Here is a 19,401-nt window from a genome sequence, read left to right as displayed (position 1 = left end):
AGAAATGCTTTGGATTCACTACAGTACTTCAACTCCAAGCCAGTCCATAAAACCACCTAGTGGCCCCTAATAAGCTTGAACATGAAAATGTGATGCCTTTTTTTACAGCTGGGATATTTCTAAAGTGCGCCACATGCTACTGTATTTGTAGACAGGTTTTCATGCGACATGTTTTTTACCTTTTCCCTACTCAGGACAGACGCTGGAACTCAAGCCTGCCATGGAGCAACGCAAACATCTTCTCTTACAAAAGGTGAGCTAAGAAAGTCACATTAATGCCTCTCAAGCAAGTGAATTCATGTGTGCTTTCTTGAATATGGTCACTGTGAGAATAATGCACCTTTATGGCACCGATTCGTTATGAGTGTATCCAAGCAGTGCCGAGAGGTGGACCAACTCTGCAGTCGCCATCAAAGGTTACATCCAAAGGACTTGTCAATACATGCGTTTGTGGCCTAATGGCTTCAACATCAGGCTTCTCTACTAGAGGTCCTGTGTTCGAATTCTGCCATTGGGCAATTTTAATAATGTCTATTATTTATTACGCAGTACACTGTTGAAAATGACAAGTTTACAAAGTCACAAAGCTCTTTGAAGCCAGAAGGACGAAGCTTAGGCAAATCCATGTACTTCCCATAATTCCCATGCTGGGTCAAGTACTCCCATTGCAGCTCTCGTAGACACTAGCGTCAGGGTTCCCTCTAGTAAATATTGTATGAAACTCCATGGTAACATGGTGGAACATGGTTATAACAGCGCGTTTTTGAGGACAGGACACAGAAAGAATGCACACAGGACAGACATTGATCCTGTGTGCATTCGGCATCTTTCCTGTGCACATTCTTTCTGTGTCCTGTCCTCAAAACGCGCCGTTATAACCATGTTCCAGCAACCAACTACAAGTCCATCTCTGTTTGTTAATCTACGATAGCTACCATCGCGGCAACGCTAGGCCTAGCTGCTTCGACGTTTGCTATTAAGCTTCTTGCCGTTCGGTGCAGTGTTTTTAATTGAAAGAATTCGACGCTGTGAGCAATGGCACTGACTGCGCCTTTGTAATCTTTGTGATTGGCCTTGAAGCTTGGAAAGCACGGTGCATTGCATAATGCTGGGTCCCGAAAGCCAGCTTCACCTCAATACAGAAATGCTACGCAGTGAAGCTTAACAAAGTGTGGGAAGGTGCATTTCGTCTTTTTCACGGCGCGGCGGCGCATGCGCCCTGCCCAATCGGATTAGTCGCGAAACGTTTTGGAAAGAATGCGCGCGCGACCGCGTGGCCAGATGTTGGGGAAGAGCACCCCGAAAAGAAAAAAAAAAAAGCACTCGGACGCTCACTGCAGCGAACACTTGTGCCATGTACCACGTTAGTACCCCACTGGTCTATAGCGCTACATCAGTGCGGTGTCGAAAACGTGCGTAGCGTAAGACTACAACTCCACTTTAAAACAGAAAGGGGCCAGGGCTTCGTCCGGACTGCACCGTGAACCATGTAGTTGCCACCTTGCATTGACGGCTATCAAATTTATCGATTAGCCCTTGCATTACACTTGGGCGACACTTCAAAAACATCATGTTGCTGACGCAGTCTTCTTGCAGCGTCGACCCTCTCTTGCTGCTAGTGGCAGCTCGTGCCTGACGTCACATATTCGCTTAAGGTGCAGTAACACTGGGTCGATACGAGACCGAAGAGGTGCTGACACTAATGATTGACTGAGTATTCAGCACTGTGTCGCTGAGACCATTTGATCATAATAGACCAACAACGACGCAACCAACGGGCATGAGTTCTCATAGCGCGACGGGCTTTCTTGTCGACACCACCAACAAAACCAGTGTGCCAACCATGATCGATCGACCGAACCCCTCGCGATCGGCCGTTGAACCGACAGGGCAATAGCTGCAGCTCATTAACTTGTACATATAATTATTCACACTCAAAATGCACCAACATAGCTTCAAAGTTGAGATGCACAAGCTTCAGTCTTCTCAAGCCATGCACATGAAGTTTGAGCCAATGTTGATCCTGTTTAGTGAAGGTTGGGCTAGGCCTCACCCAGTCGAGCTCGTGCACGCACTACCGATGGACCTGAACTTAAAAAATAAGCAGTCAGGATGAAGGAAACTGCTTTTATAGTTGAGTTGTGATCCTATAGCGATTTGATATCAACTACTCTTCACTTTGCATGGCACGTACACAATAAGCAGCAAGTGATGACACAGTGCTGTGCCAACATCTTGTTCTTTGATCACCGTTCACAAACACTGCCAGTCGCATTCACTACGTAGATAGTAGGTCTGTACGTGTTGTTATGCTGACACACTTCTTAATTCCCGAAAAGCACTGTTTACCTCTGTGTCAAATGGGAAAGAAGAGACAGTGCATTTGGTACAGCAGCATAAGCTCACTCAGTTACTAATGGTGTCAGCGATGGCATCTGCGTTTTCACTAGAGAACTACATGGCCTATAAGCGAGCGCTTATGCCAAGCACAGTTTTCTTTAATAATACTTTATGGCATGCACAAACTGTAAGTGTGACAAAGTTAAACAAAAGTTACAAACAGAATTAACGGCCCGCAATATATATGTCTGGATCACAGTTGCAGTTGTTTAAGTGGCTTGGCCACTCAAATTGACTCATCTCAGGGTGGAACAACGCAGCTCATATGCACAGATATGTATGTGTTGCTACATTTTGAGATTATTTCATATCAGCAGTGTGCCGTTTCCACAGTATCCAAATCTAACAGCGATCTGAAGCTGTACATGTTAAACAAATGCACCGCTTTGACAAATCTAACGTGGAAGGCTGCGCTCGAAGGCTTCTTGAATATCGAAATGTTTATTGAATGTGTAAAAGGAATACAAAAAGCAATCTACAAGCGCAGACATCAGCGACAACAAATTCCAAGATAGCCGCGTTGGCAGATGGAACTCGGCATGCCTTTATCGGCCGCACTGTTAGTACAACAGCACACTCAGACCTGTTTACTCAGTAGTCAATGAGTGAACGACATGCTGCCGCGAAGAAACCATTAATAATTCATCTCGATCCACAAAACGCACAATCAATGCATACTCAACATGGACACAGGTACACAAATCAACCGGCAATATCCCCGGCACCCTTCAAGAATTTTTCCAGCGGCGTGCGTCAGAGGGTAGCGCAGGAACAAAAAAAGTGGATTGTCACGGGACACAGTATGTATGGCTTAATGATGCACGCGTGCACCCGCCGTGTCCTGTCACAGTACAGTAAAACCTCATTAAACCGTGCCCACTTAAACAGTAGTTTCATTTTAAAAGTAGTAAAGTGAAATCCCTGACTCAGCGGCCATTGAACATAATGTGTTTTGTATCCGCATAAATTGTACCAGCTTATTGCGCACATATCGGTTAAAATGTAGTGTTTCCACTTTTCGTCGCGCAAACACGGCGGTGCGTCATCCCCATCAGGTGGCCCGGCATAACAACAAGCCCCAGAGACCGAAACAACAGCCTCCAAGCGCTGTGTGCATTTGCGTGTGAAGCCACATCAACATCAACATCCTTTCGGCGCCGTGCCAGAGAGTTTTGTGGCATCGTGCAATCCAGGACTTGCGTCGTGTCGAAGCTCGGATAAAAAAGACGCCGGGTGCTCAGCATAGAAGAAAAATGAGACATTGTTCGTGCTATGAACGTGACACGAAGAAGTTGGCGCTGGCATGCGACAGGGATCTGCTATTGACTACGGTGTGTGGCATTTGGAATGCGAAGAAGTTGCTTGGCAGTGCTGCTGCGACACTGAAGAGATGTCGGCTACGAGGTTCAACTTTTCACCTTCTTTGGCTCTGCTGTTGCCGAAGTGTCGACTAGCGACAGTGATGAGGACGACACAGAAAGCGACAGCACGGGTGATTCGGGCCCGACACTCGCAGAAGCTGCATTACACAAGACTTTACTGTTAGTTTTCACATGGCACACCTGGCTGGCAAGTTTTATCGAACTTTACTTCTTATGCTGTTTTGTGGCTGTGTCCTGGGTTATTGTCATGCATTTGCAAACCTTTCTTCATAATTTTCTTCGCTACTTTCTTGAGCTTTAAACAGGTTGCCTCTTAATTTCCGTGTCATATGCTGCCTTTCCTTTCATTATGTTAGTTTTTCCTACATTTTCTTGCAAGCTGGCCAAGTAAGTTACAGTTACCATTGTGTTCTTATCATACTGTGTCTACTACATGCCATTTGGTGCCATATGTTATATGGCACCAAATAAAATTTTTTTGATAGCATATCTGTCCAATTCGTATAATATATCTTGCCCTGTCTGCTCTGTTTGCCATGTAGAACATGCACTAAATTCAAGGAGAAACGAGTGTGCACATGGAGTTGTGAAGAGGTGCTGGTGTACTGGTTGTGACACCCCTCAAAATGTGTGCAGGTAGATGAGGTGAATGTGCTGAAGGAAGAGTTTGAGCAGAACAGCCAGGTCCTGGAGGCCCAGATGCAGGCCTTCCACCCGTCCACACTGCAGGACAACCTGCGTATGGCCACACAGGCTGCAGAGGAGGAGGCCGACACCATCGCCCAGCAGTTTCTCGACGGTTAGCCACTTGCATTGTTGCTGTAGTGCTTCTCTGCCTCCTGTCAATTGCACGAGATGTCAGTAGCTTGGTAGCCATTCTTGCATTTAACTTAAGTGGCGGCATGGTAGGCATGGGGCCCTGTGTTGGCATATTTTTTAGGAAAGCCAAGACACCTTGAAGATGCATCTGGCACTTGCATACGGTTCTAGTTATGCTAGATCAGCATGTAATATAGTGTTTTGCTATGTTAATACATACAGGTATGTTATCAGAAGATACAGTAAGTGCAGTTAAACCTTGATACGTATAATGAAGTCAATAAAATCAGCACTTTGCTTTGTTATAGCGAAACTTCATTATATTGAAATGCGATCTTTTATGCAAATAAGTACAGCAACTGATGAATTTTGCTTACAAGAAAGGGGCTGCAAAACACAGTAGAAACTTGTTCATACGTTTTGGAAAGAACTAATCGAGAAAACGTATGATCCGAAGTAGCTAAAAAAAAGAATCGACAGACTCAACTATTGTGACATCTACATAATACGAAGTGTCGCGGGGATCACTGCGGCACAAGACGCCGACGCGCGTCAAGCTGGTGGTGCTCCGACAGCCCGAGATGCCTTTTGTTGTTTTCCTGCGTGGTATTTTAAGAGAGCGGCGGGAAACCGAAGTGAAACTAGCTGGTGGGCGTTGCCGGATACCGCCGAAGTGAAACGTGATGGCCACATCGTGCTGCCTGCAGCAGGGAACAGCGGCGCATTTGGGTTATTGCCTGCTAAATGTGTGCAGTATGATATCAATGGTACTATGCACGACGCGCTGTAAAATAGATCAGTGACGGTGCTTATTGCAGTAGGTTGGGCGGCGATAGCTGTGAATGCGGTGTGCGACGTACCCGGGCAGGGATATGCTGGTACCGGAATAAGAAATTGTGCCCGCCATCGTTTTCACATGAGACGGGCAGCTATATACTGTTCTCGATTGCGTACACCTCGCGCCTATTCTTGTTCGCATGGGATCTGCGGCCGGAAAACGTATTCGAACGCAGTCTGCAGCAGGGAACCATGGCGCATTTTGGTCATCCCCTATTAAAGGCGTGCGCTTCGCTTCCAACGGCACCATGCGCTATGAAACAAATAGGCGAAGGTGCTTATCGCAATAGGATTGGTGGTGGTAGCTGTGAATGCCGCATGCGACGACCTCGAAGAAGATTTGCTGGTACCGAAATGAGAAACTGAGTGCACGCCGCGTTTTCACATGAGATGGGTGTGCGAGTATTGTGGTGTAGCTGCTGTGGTGGGCAGCTATACACCGTTCTCAATCATGTATGCGTCACGCATTTTCTTGTTTACATGGGATCTAGCGGCGTGAAAACGTAACATATGATCACAATTTGGCGACGTACTGAATGTTGGTGCCGAAAAACTCTGTTTTCCGAGAACATATGAATCAGTAAAAAATTAGCCTAACTCTATTGGGTAATTTTTTTTTTTTTCTCAATTGTGCTGAGAAAACATACGTAACGGCAACGTATCAACGAGGTTCTACTCTATTCTGCATTATCGCAAATTTGAATGCAAATTTGAATGAGAAAAAAAAATCTAAGTTGTTGAATTTGACAGTCAGCGATGAAAAATACTGTTTCATGCTGTGTTGATGATATCTTCACATTGGCAGTATGTAGCTGGAAAGCTGTTCACAGCAACTGTCATTTAACTGCAAGTGTCTGCTGCTGCTTTATTCATCCATTAGAGTGCCAGCAATGCTTTGACTGTCATGTGTGTGTATACAGACTTGTAGAACACACTTGTCTATTCTTTTCCAGGAAAACTAAGCACAGATCTGTTCCTTTCGAAGTTCATGGAAGTAAGAATGGTGAGTAGCTTTGTGTCTTATGACAGCCATTCATTTTCTTGAGCTAACTTTAGCCTACACTGGTAAAGAAAAGTAACCAGCAAGGTTTGTTTCTTTAAACCCGCATACCCCACACTATGGCTGCTTGAGAAGGGTTCCTGTAGAGTCTGGTTTCTTGTGCATTGCTAATGTTAGAATGTTACGTACTCAACCCAGTTTGCCATGCTAAAGAATTATAATCTAAACTATCTGGCGGTCATCTTCGGATACAGTTGATAAGCAGCAATGATCAATGCCTTCAATTTCACTAAATAAAATAGGATGTGCTACAGGTTTTGAACTTTCAAATGAAATTTTGGACTTAGCACTCTGAAGGGGGGGGGGGGCGGAATCCAGGAGAAGAGGTAACATCCTCACAGCTGTCAAGAGCTGTATTATCAAATTACAGTGTACCTTGACACTGAGCATGGTTTATCTAACTATTCGCAATGCAACATAATGATTCTTTTTTTTTTCATTATTAAGAAATATTAGGTTGTAATGCATCCTTATTACCTCATTTTACAACAATATTCTTTACCAAAAAAATTATCCAGTGTGGCATGTTTTGAATCTCTGTCTGCATGGCCATTTAGCTCTCGATTTTGTCACGATCCACCCGGGTTCGTGAACGAGGGAGGACTCGAGGCACCCTCTGTTAGACAGATGCTTCGCAGCGTGGTGGTGATGAACAATGACTGTACGCCGAGCTGCTGTGCTCGTCGGTGTTTATTGGGTGTGGTGTCCAAGGGTGCCTACCAAGCATGGAAGGCCACCGAGCCTGGCAGGCCAACAAAGATTATGTCCGAGGGGGTGTCACATGCTTGTTACAGATTTCTTTAAACAAAAAGTCCGAACACTGAAATATGCAGGCCATTTATATATTTACTGTTGAACCTCGTTATAATTAAGTCACATTGGACAAAAATACCATTTCTATATGCTCCGTTTTTTATGAGCATACCGCAGATGCTGGTAAGAGAAAAATTGCGATCAGGTCAATTCGAAAGTAATGCAAGCAGGATGCCTCCAACTTTGATGACCCTTGACAGCTTGCTGTGCCAATTCATGCCATGGGAACAACAATAAACTGTGTATATGTGCACTCCATTGCCCCAGCGATCTTACCATAGAACTCAATTTATATGCATACCGCTTATAGTGCAGCCGCGCGAGATGAAGTACCGGTTACAATACTGTTGGAAAATCTCGCAGACAGGCAAGGCAGCGAGCACACTTCTCGATGAGGTGCATTGGAGGGGAGAGTGATGAGGGCGATGCGGAGGAGGAAACGTGGAGCGATCAAACAAACAAGAAATGGAGGAAAAAATTTTTTTAAATGTGGCAGCAGCATACTGGCTCGGCAGGCGCGCAGGTGTTGCCTATGTGATGGAGAAGCCCTTTGCTCCAGCCGCTTGTCAGCTACGCGTGGTCTTCATAGAACGTCTGTGCATTGTCACTCTTTGGCTTTTCAGTCTGTGTGCAGAATACGAAAGAGTGTCTTCTATCACATCATAAGTAACTATACTTGCTTTAATGCAGACCACTATCTACGCTAATCCATCTTCACACTACACTAATCCAATGTCTACACTAATCCATCTTCACCATCATTGCGCACACAGATGTATAGTAGCATAGCAGGCCTCACAGCATTTTGTGATTGTGCCGGTGAAGCGCTGCAAGCCTTTGATTTCATAAAAAGATTATCACTGTACAAAAGCAGGTGCTTTTAAACAACAGCAACAAAGAAACTAGAAGAAATACCTTTTTTGTATCCTGGCATCCAGCAGCGGCCATTGCACAGAACGACCATTGTACGAAATCTGAGATGCTGATAAGTTGATCGACCACTGAGTTCTTATTATGTAACAATTCATTCCATTTTCTTTTATTTTCGTCATTAATCGCCACAGCTTTGCTTGAGCCAGTGGCGAAGGGAGAAAAAGAATGAAAGCAGATATGAATCGTTATAAAATATGGTCCCAGAATGGCAGAAAAATGCTTGACTGCACATGTAGAGCAAGCAGTTTGTTGAAAAAAAAAAAATTAAATTATGGGATTTCACGTGCCAAAACCACTTTCTGATTATGAGGCACGCCGTAGTGGAGGACTCCGCAAATTTCGACTACCTGGGGTTCTTTAACGTGCACCTAAATCTAAGTACACGGGTGTTTTTGCATTTCGCCGTCGTCGAAATGCGGCCGCCGTGGCCGGGATTCGATCCTGCGACCTCGTGCTCAGCAGCCCAACACCATATCAGTTTATTGTAACTGCGGTTAGTAGATGGCATAGCATGTATTGAAGCTAACGCAAGCAAGTTATACGCTCTGCTGCATGTATTTCATTTTGGTGTAACCAATAGTACATGACTGTTGACTAAAGCATGGTGTGCTGTGTGCATTATGTCCAGGAGAGTGCATGCTAGTTTGGCATGTTGCCTAGTAGGCAACAGCTCGCAGGAGTTTTGAACTGCTGAAAGACCAGTTGCTAGCAGCAGCACGCAGCACTAGATTTCAACCTAATTAGCACAAAATTGTCACTAAATTATCATGAACTAAAAATTTTCTTTATATTCATATACAGGAACCATCTGGTCTGTTAAAATGAGGTTTTAAATACATGTGAATGTGTAGAGTAATTACAAGTTATATGTTGTAATATTTACTAGTTATTTATGCTGAGGTTTGACTGTACATGATTCTTTTGCCTTTTTTTGCACTAAGAAAGGTGACACGTCACAGTGCATGCATTTTATTACCATGTTTGGTTGCATTACTTGTTTAATCTAGAATAAATCGGAAGGGATGCCATCTACAGAGAAACCAGACAAAAAGTGGATTTCACTGCAATGGAGTATTGTTGCTGTCTGTCATTGTTAGGGTAAAACGTGTTGTATCCTTGTTTAGTGCTTACAGGAAATTTTTTAGTGCTTTGCTGTTTAGTGCTTACAAGGAAATTTGAGGAAAAACTAAGAACGAGCAATGAATTAGAAAATGGCGGGTGTAAGGTAAGCAATATGGCAGCATGGATTAGAGAGCAAGCTGGTGTAGCGTATATTCTTATTGAACATTATGAGGCAGAAGTGGAGTTGAGCAGGTTATGTAATGCATAGAGCAGACTGTACTAGTTTATGCCAGGGCAACAGAATGAGTGCCGAGAGGGAAACTCAGTCAAAATGGCACAGGATCAGGTCGCATTACCATTATAGACAGGAACGAGAAGGGGGGGAACTGAGGCTCGATTTTTGTTAGTCTCAACACTATGAACCTAAGAGATAACAAAGCGCCAAGGAAAGCATAGGAAAAATTACTTGCTGCTCTTAATTTAAATTTATAACTGATAAAGGGAAATGAAAGTGGATGAAAAGACTAAAAAATGGCTGTGGCTTAGGTAAGGTTAAGCCCAGGATGCGAAGCATACTAGCCTTTATTTTAGTTGTTGAACCACTGTTTAGCCTGGTGAACTGCTGTTGCTTGGCTATATTTGGTTCGGCTAGACGAAGAAACAACTCATGCATTACTTCTTCGCCTTCAAGAGTGGAACGCGACAGCGTTCCCGTCGACCCGCCAAGGGGTGTAAGACAATGGGCTACAGGGCAGCGACTACGCGCCCTGCATTGGACGCGGTGAGCGTCGAGCAAAGCAGCGTTCGGCGCGGCAACGAAATGTGCGCCTGAGCAAGAGACGCACGCCTTAGAAACAGCGCGTTTCTAAGGCAACACCGCATTCACTAGAGGCGCTTTTGTACCGCTTTGAAGTGTTGTACTCGTGGCTCAGTGGTAGCGTCTCCGTCCCACACTCCGGAGACCCTGGTTCGATTCCCACCCAGCCCGTCTTGCAAGAGTTGAGCCAAAGCCACTTCTCCTCTGTCGTGACGTCACGGTGTCACGTGATTTCATGGTCACCGCCGCGCCTGAGGAGCTGGGTTGAGCCCTCGTAATATGCTTCGCATAAAACAATTTGGCACCAGTGTGAGCCGAACCAATGACCTAGGTAGGGTTCTGACAACACACAAGACATGGGTAAATGGAGATCTTTGGGCCTTTGTTTTGCAGTGGGTTGTGATTCCAGACCAAATGCATGCATATTTAGTCAGGGACCGAGAGTGAAACTTTATACATAGTGAAGCATTAATTTGCGTAACATGATTATGTTGCAACGAGGGTTTACTGTATTTTGCCGTGGTATATGAGATGCTTATTAGAGTGAGACTATGTGTGAAGTGTATGCGCCTGCATTTTTCTTTCCAGTTGGGTCACGTTCGGCGAGTGAAGGAAGAGAAGCTGCACGCCCAGCTCCAAGAGCTGCATAGGCACGGTTTCTGATGAAGATGCGAACAAAGATGTCCACATGCCTCGTCAGCTGACCTGGATGTGCACTGTTATCATGCTGCACATGTGACACTCATCAGTGTACATATATGTAGGCTCCTGGGAGCCTGTCCCTTTTTGCACTCAGTGGACGAGAAGAGCGGCCTTTTTTTATATCAAGCAAATTAACTCGTGTACATATACTTAGACAAATAATACTTATTTATAAATGCAAAGCAGCGGCTAATGACAGAAGACGATGCTGTGAAATATGAAGAGGAAGTGCCCCAGGTGTTTTACCTAGAGAAGTGAACCATACAGCTCTTTCTTCTTTTTTTTTTTACAACTCTCTGGCAAACAATAAAACAAATGCTGTTTTGCAGTTTGGTTGGAAGTACCATTAGTGATAAGGGAATTTGTTGTTCTACTTATTGTATGCTAACAGGTAAGTCACAATGCCTAATACGTACTGTGTTTCCAGCGTTATGAGCTATAGGGACATGTCAGTAAATATTGAGACTTTCTGGTTCTGTAGAGGCAGGAATTCCATTCCAACTTATGGAACTTTTTTGTTTTTACCATTGCTCCATTTCTAATAATTTGTAAAGTTGAAGTATAGCATGAAATCTAACGTTTCCCACACTACAAGTATTCGGTAATGGATGTCCTAGTTTCATGGCTCTAAGAATTGTGGAAAATGTAATGATGGTGTGCGAGGACACCACCCTGGGTCACATCTTTCGTTGCCCCAAGCGCATGCATCACATTTCAGTGGAATAGTTTTCCATGCTGGTCACTTCAGGTAAGCACTCTTAAGTCATGGAAAAGGCTGATTGGTGCAACAGGGGTGCACATATCACACACATTGGAGCACACTGTGCTATTTGGTTGTCTGCTTTACTTGCGTGCATGTGACTGTTAGTGTGCTGTTATAAATGCTCGTGAGGGAGGCAGTTTATTGGAACAGCTATTTTTCATTGCCAATTTATACTTGGCCACAAACAGTAAAAACTGCCTGGCAGCTGTGGATGCTTTGTTTGCTGTAGGTCTCGGCAAGTTGTACTGTAGATGGTGGTGCTGACATCTATACTCCAGTTCAGTAATCCCTTGCAGCAGAACCAAAGCAGCAAGGCCCTGTGAGCACAGATTCTTGCACAGCAAGATGTGCTGTAGTTCGGAACTCTTTACTTCACTAAATTGCCTTGACAAGCGGTCCCATCAACAGGTGTTTATGTACTTAGAATCTTATTTACGAGTCGCAGCTGCAGCTTTTTGCATGATTTTGGTACCTTTTTTAATAAAATATTTATTGAGGTTCTATGATACTGGAAATGCAGTGCTCCACTTGTTCAAGTGATAATGTACAAAGAACAAAAAAAAATCTGTGCAACACTGCTGTGTAAACATTAATGTGCATTTAAAAGTACAAACAGTTAATTGCTTTGCCACTGGATCAATTAATGTGTAGTCAACACAGCCACAGCATCGCGGAGGGCTCCCTCCCGGGTAGTGCTTCATCTTTTGCGAAAATGGCACCCAGAGACTCTCCTATGCTGTATTGTTCCAAGCTGCTCTTTTACACGAAAGGAACAAAGCAGTTGGTAAGAACTTGCTTTGAACAATGTGGAAGGAGTACGGTAAGGGTAGAAGCACAAACTCTGTAATTAAAGAGCAGCTGCACTTACGAATGCCAGTGACCGCACACCTGTACAAGTGGATGTTACGAGAGGGATCGGGGGATGGTGCCACCATGCCATGTGTTACACGCTGGCCGAGCACTCCTTCCGAATCCTTTGCTTCCTTTGTCTCCATAACCATCCTTCTCGGTGACGGCAAGTGCTTAGGTTCACTAGTGAGGAGCAAGCCCAGATCCCCTGCAGCAGCTGCGCACGTTCACAAGCGAAGTGCAAACAGAGTCGTCCAGCGGTCCCTCATCACGTAAAGTTTGGCATTTACACTTCGTGCATGCACAGCTACACACGTTCACAAGGAAAGTCAGTGGGGGAATAGCTGCGCCAATTGTGCCAAACTGCGCCGAGAGCGACCCTTTGCACCATCCTATGCCAAAACTGCATTTTAGCAGAAAATTGGGCCGAGCCTGTGCCAAAGCATGCATAGACGCCAAACCCATCTTCTGTCGATGCTACGCAGCAAGCAAAATTGCAACTGTGTCATCTCCCTACGTCCTGTCTGAGGCGGTCTTATTCACAATGTCTCGCCAACTGGCCTACAACTTTACCCTGCTAAAAAATGCTGTAATCAAAACAGACAGCACGCTATCATCATCATCATCATAGAAAGAAGCAAAGGCCCGTTCGTAGGACTCTGGAACTCTATGGGCCCATCCGAGTTGTCCGGTTCGTCATTCGAGCATTTTTCTTTGACGGACATATAATGTAGTGCCACTGTACCGTCTTGCTGGCACATTCTTTTGATGTTCACTGAACCCGCGTGGTAGTGCGGAGTTTGCCAAAGGAGGGCGTCGCATTCTAGGATTAAAGGTAAACTATTTTGATGTCTATGGGTGATAGTGAGGCTTTGTAGAAGAGCCGCTACATTGAGTTTGTGTCGCTGCAGTCGCCGACACAAACGCAAAACCATATTTGCGGGTCGTGCATGTGCAGTGGCGCTGACGCTATTTGCGGCCACAAAACCTCTGTGGCCCCTATTTGAAAATTTCCTAATGTACACCCGGCCACAAAAGTTTATGAACAACGAGATATCGGGAAACGTTCAATTCCCGAGCAGCACCTGTAGTAGTAGCCAGTAAAATTGTATTCGGCAATGTTGATAGCATATTCTAGTCGAGGACCAAAATGTTATTACCAGGCTACGTTGCAAGATTGTGGAGATATTCAGCCTTTTCTTAGGCTTCATGGTCCGTAATATTTTGTGGCCGCAGGTGTGCATGGCATGACATGAGTACATTGCATGATGTCGTGTTCTTTGCAGGCGTGTGCAATCAATAGGTGTTGCGGTGAGCCTTTGCCCACAAGCCATTACTGTCACACTGTGTTGCATCCTGGGTTAATAAACATGCGTTTGTTGACTATCTCTCTGTGGTGCTTTATCTGTGCCGTGTCGACGAACCTGGCCGTTGCGCCCTTTGTGCGTCGTGGTGTGGAGGAGCGTTACCTCCTTTTCTGACCGCACTTGCAGGGTAAGCCTCGCACAAACCAGTCTCCACAAGATATCGACTATATTAGTTAATATTTGCATGGTATATGGTAAGGACACGTGCGTTGGACCCTGCATCAAAATTAAGTGCTTGCTGCTGCACTAAATCGGCTTTTTGCCTGCGCCAGGACCTGCAAAAGGTCAAATGGCTGTTCCACCACTGGAATGTGTAAACAGAGATGCCCAGCGTTCGGTTTTCACGTAGTGCTAGGCCGATGACTGTCAGCAATGCTTATGTAGAAAGCTATCATTGGACTGTCCATTTGTCCACCACTGTGAAGTGCATGCTTCTGGTGTGTACCATGAGTACATATGTTACCGCACAAATATGTTGCCATCACAAACTGCTGGTTCGGAAAGTGAAATTTACACCACTCCTATCGCTGCATCTGATCTCATGGCACAGTTGCCCAATGTTCGTAGACGCAATGGACATGAGAAAATAGGAAGAAAAAATTATGCAGATATCCCACGCACCGTGGAAATCTATATAAGCGAAGCTTTCTGTGCTATTTGCATTGACAATAATTGGCAGTGAGGTGGATGGCTAACATTTAAGTTCTTCAGCGTTCAGTGCAATACAAGAACCGCGAATTGATGCTAAACATTACCTTGCGTGCACCACTTGCGTTTGTCTACGTAGTACACAGAACACGCAGCGAGACCTGTTTGCTTGAGGCATTGTAGTGCACCATTTTTCATAGCCTGCAAGAAGGTTAGCACTGTAACTGCCTCACATGGCGCCTTGCATCTTGGCAGAAGTGCTAAACTTCTTCCACGATGATCCCTTACATGCCAAATCGAAAATCTGATTATGAGAGACATAATAAAGGGTAGTCCCACGTGGCCATATTAATTTTGGCCACGCGGGACTATTCAACGTGTATATAAATCTAAGTACACAAGTGGTTTTGCACTTCGCCCATTGAAATGCAGCTGCCGGATCATGATTGAACCCACGACCTCAAGTAATGCCATAGCCACAAAGCTACTGCGGCAGGTACAGAAGTATTCATTTCATGGGCGGCCAGCTTCCGTAGTGTCATCCAGACGCTGTGGTGCTTTACGCGGCCTTGCATCTACACACCCTGCGTCAATGTCAGCTTTACAAACTTGAATGGCTTATCTTTTTGAAATATCAGAAACGTATCGTACCTTGAATTTGAATTAATCCAATTTGCCTGCAACTGCTGCTCTGTCTAGTAGCATTTCCTTGCTTTCTTGCATCAGATTTTCTCTCTTTACCTCCTCTCTGGACTATAGCATGTTGGTACAAAGATAAGCACTGCAGCTTCTGCAATGCTTTTTTTGGGGTGCTGACACAACCATAGCAGTTGAGAGAGTATTGTGGCAACACTCGGGGGGGGGGGGGGGGTAGCTCCAGATGGCATTGTGGTGACGTAATGAAAAGGCTTAAATGAGTTTCTTGCGTCGCCTTCACTCTCTACCGCACTTCTGCCATGTATATATGCATGCTGTTACAATAGGCCAGTGGGGGTAGTGACCTTCTAGACTCTCTCGCCCCACTGACGAATTGCTTTGGGAACCTGGCAATGCATCCGCCTCGGACAGGCCTGCGGCACCAGCAAGGCGAGACACGTTTGACGGACCAAGTATTGTTCGTTCGTTCACTGCCGCCTTCATGGACCAATGGGAGAAAGAAAACTCCTGGAAAAGGGTATCAAGGCATTCCCTCACAGACTCCGGCAACCGCCATGGTCATTCGACATACGTGCCAGCTTGAGTCAAGCATGGCAATCCCAGTCTACAAAGCTCCTCTCCTTTCCGAGTGTTCAGTGAAAAAAGGTGCGGGAGTGATTGTGTGAACCCTCCCCCTCAACGCGAGTCCTTCGACAATTTTGGACGCTCCGATTGGATGAAGGGGGGCAGCAGTTTTCCCTGGTCTAGGGATCTAGGGACAACAGAGGGGGTTTAAGCAAACTTTTTTGCCTCCTCGGTGTGCTTCACTTCAGTCATGCTAGACTGATGAGATGTAACGTTCTTACTCTTCATGTAGATATTGTAAACAAACCCAGTACTCCTCGTTCTCGATGAGAACACGACACGTTTCTCGCTACAACATCCTTAGCGTGGACAAGTCGGATGACGGCATGGGCCAGTTACCCCTTTTGACATGCCCGACCCGAATTCTTACAATGCTGTAAGCCACAGCCCGATGTGCCGTGCCAGACAGCAACAGTGTAAAAGTCGAAGGAAGAGGCAAATAAAGCTTCGTTCTGAAAATGCATGACTTTTGCTATGGCATTTTTCTTAGCGCCAGCAGACACAAGTGTTTATTGCCTTCCTGAAAACTCGTGGGCTTCCCAAGTGAGCAGACAAGGGGCAGGGGGATGCATTTAAGAATGCGCTTGCTCTCCTGATTTAACAAAGAAATTTGTAGCTTCCGGAGTGCTGTGAGGAACTACTGAAATGGAGTATAGGCAAAAAAGTGGTAGCAAATCTGGCACTATTCATGGACTTCTGAAGGTACAGCCTGCCTGTGTTGTGCAACACCAATAGAATGAACCTTTGCACACCCCAACGTATACAAGAAAAAGTTCTACATGCATTCCTTGGCCTTCCTAACGTGCACATCCACAGCAGCCACTATCACCTAGCGTGTCAACACCCAATAGCAACAAATATTGCAGCGAACACAACACACACACGAATGTCACACATCTCTTTACAATATTGCTTGCTTCGCAACCCCTAACCTGCATGAGGGTTTCAACTTTATCCATGCTGCTCATCATACCTCAAACTATGTGCTTGCAGTGTGGCCATTGTGGTCCCTACATTAACCTTATGTATGCCTTACCATTTTAAGCACCAAGAAGGAGCCACAAATGTCATCAGTAGCTCAGAAATGGGCATTAGTGTTACTATTTACACGAACTGATTGGTTGAAAAATTATGTTTATCAATTTTTTGCTGTATACTTGCTTATTTTGATGTAGTTCAACAGCAACAAGTATAAGCCACATGAAAGTGCCAGTTGGGAAAGGATGCAGCTTGCTACGAGCTGCCAGAAGTCCAGATTTCAATGCCAGTGTATCGCCTTTATTGAACTTCATAAAAAAAAATAACAAAACGCACTTGTCCTCACATCTTCTCCACAGTCCTGATACCAAGGATAAAGAAACCCTTGGTCATAATGGCTGCTGTTGCCTCGCAGAGTAGCAGGCGTCCCTTGTTAATGTTGACAACCTTCCCTGCATAGAGAATGTACTCAAATATAAGAAAAGGAAATGCTTCAGCGTCATGTCAGGACTCGCTGCACAGAACAAAATACATAGTCGCCATTTTCTTGGTTCACAAGTTCACTAGCACTATTTGAACTAGTTTCCAGCATGCAGTAGAACAGAACACAGAATGGCATCATATCCTGGCATCTTGGGTGGTGTTCAACACTACACGTGACACCAGCACACCTTTCAATAGACAAAGGAAAGCCTTGTGCTAGGGCAACATTTCACAGCATGCTCATGTTTTCAACTGTCTGTTGTACCACATTAATGAACTACCACAGAGTTGCACAATTCAATGTGGCAAGCTGCTGGGAGACTGGAACAGTGTGATGACAACCCACCGCATACAGAACTTTTTCATTTTTTCTGTCGCACCTGCACAATAGTCACTAATAGCCAGAATAAGCAGTCAGGTGCAACTTTTATGCTTCAGTGAAAGAAATCCACGGCACTGTACACTGACACTTGCCTGTCACACGATCCTTCTCAATGCAGTAGCAGTTGTCATAGAACTCCGAGAATGTCTGTGACAGATCAAACAGGTAGTCGCACAGTGGGTGCAGGTACAGCTCTTCAAGCATCGTGGCCAACACTTCGGGAAAGCGTAGCAGTGCCTTTGCCAGTTTGCGCTCTTTGGGGTGTTCAACAGGCACAGTCACATCTTCATTCCTCAGCGCATCCAAGGACAAACCAACATTGCGTGCTATTGACCTGCAGAGTGATGCGACATGCATGAGGCAATTTGGAACCTTTTGTGCTTACATTAATTTTACACTCAAAAAGTACAGTTGTGTTACAAGTATTTCAGTAGTAGGGAGGAATAAAAAATAAATCACAAGGATGTTACTGTGTTGCACACAATGTAGCTGGTGCCGTGAAGGGTTGGAGAAAATAAGCCAAATCTGGCTGATCAGCCTCTACCATGATGGCAGCAGCTTCCATGTTTCAGCAATGCAAGATACGTTAATATTAGCGCTGCGTCACTGAAGCAAATTATGAAAATGAAACAGTGAGACATTGGCTCAGCCTTGTGGACATAAGCCATTGGTACAGGCCTTGTTGACTTGATGCAAAACATGGGATGCCTGACAATGGTGTAGATGTCTTGGAGAACACTACTGATGAAGCAAAGTATTGTTGTAGAGGTGCAACAACTTCAGGAGAATAGGCCTCCAGTGGCAAGGCTGACAAAGTAACGAGCAAACCCACAACCCTGTCCACCAATGGCTAAGGGCTTCACCTACAACCATGCCAACAGCTTCAAGTTTGAGTATCCGATTAATCTGGTTTACACATCTTGCACATACTTAAGTCACTGATTTCTGCCAGTAAGTGCAGTGCGCATCATTTTTGGAAATAAAGTGTCTTGTGTGCACCTTGTTCAGTTCTTTATAGTGGTTTTGAAGGAATGTTCAATTATATAACAAACCTCTGATAGGAAGTCTACAGCAAACAGATTCTGTGCAATGAAGGTGTTCATTGTAACCAGGCTTGCCTACGAGATTTCAAATTACCGAGTAGTATAATCTCACATGAACAAGAGAAAAAGAAATGGTGCTGTTCATGTGTGGCATGGGTTGGGAAGGGGTAGAGTTAATTCATCTCACAGCAGTAGGTCTCTCCCATAAAAGATGAGCATAATAGTGGCCAGTGCTACTAATGAGCAAAAGCACAAAGCCACATGGTAAGTGCAAGCAGCTCAGTTTATCAGTTCTGATGTAGTGAACAGCGTCACTTCGGGGGTATGACAGCCATCATGGAGAGAAGGAGATGTGAGTGAACCCACATCATAATTCTGTTGACCTACACTAAAACTATGAACGAAATAGACATTTACCTGCAGTAGCACATAGTCTTGGAATGGCAAGCATATCCCCTCCCTACCTTGGATATTGTAGCATATTAGTACACTAAAAACTGAGGATCCTATTTGTGGACCATATGATGATGCATTCTACAGAGTATTAAGACTACCACAACATTGCACTATTTTACTCTGCAATCTTTCCACAGGGAACCACTGTACTAAAACAACAGGCATTGGATGACATAATCGATCCTGGATGTACTAAATTCGATATACTGTATTATTGTCTATATTGAACAGTTCAAGATCCCTATGAAAATCCCATGCAAAAGTGGTGTACTACGCACACATTGAACTCTTGTTTACCACCAAATTCACTATATAGAATGCACCGC

General features: G+C 44.8%; 2 protein-coding genes across 3 annotated transcripts in view; one reads left to right on the top strand and one right to left on the bottom strand.

The window, feature by feature from the left end:
• The window catches only part of LOC135920180 (vacuolar protein sorting-associated protein 37A-like), a 33,712-nt gene extending 22,559 nt beyond the window's left edge, over positions 1-11,153 (top strand). For both annotated transcript variants that reach the window (XM_065454329.1, XM_065454328.1), the window contains 4 exons: positions 195-253; positions 4,419-4,581; positions 6,392-6,441; positions 10,712-11,153. In XM_065454329.1, coding sequence (XP_065310401.1) covers positions 195-253; positions 4,419-4,581; positions 6,392-6,441; positions 10,712-10,786 — 347 coding nt within the window. In that variant the 3' untranslated portion in view covers positions 10,787-11,153. The remainder of the gene's footprint in view (positions 1-194; positions 254-4,418; positions 4,582-6,391; positions 6,442-10,711) is intronic.
• Positions 11,154-16,989: 5,836 nt separating this feature from the next.
• The window catches only part of ArgRS (arginine--tRNA ligase-like protein), an 82,225-nt gene continuing 79,813 nt past the window's right edge, over positions 16,990-19,401 (bottom strand). Inside the window, exons 13-14 of the mRNA XM_065454341.1 lie at positions 17,669-17,910; positions 16,990-17,163 (exon numbers count right to left, since the gene is read on the bottom strand). Of these exons, the coding sequence (XP_065310413.1) occupies positions 17,054-17,163; positions 17,669-17,910 (352 nt within the window). The 3' untranslated portion in view covers positions 16,990-17,053. The remainder of the gene's footprint in view (positions 17,164-17,668; positions 17,911-19,401) is intronic.

This window comes from Dermacentor albipictus, chromosome 3 (assembly GCF_038994185.2).
Source record: "Dermacentor albipictus isolate Rhodes 1998 colony chromosome 3, USDA_Dalb.pri_finalv2, whole genome shotgun sequence".
Classification (NCBI taxonomy): Eukaryota; Metazoa; Arthropoda; class Arachnida; order Ixodida; family Ixodidae; genus Dermacentor; species Dermacentor albipictus.
Note: the sequence above shows the minus strand (reverse complement) of the source record. Positions and strands in the feature narration are given on the sequence as shown.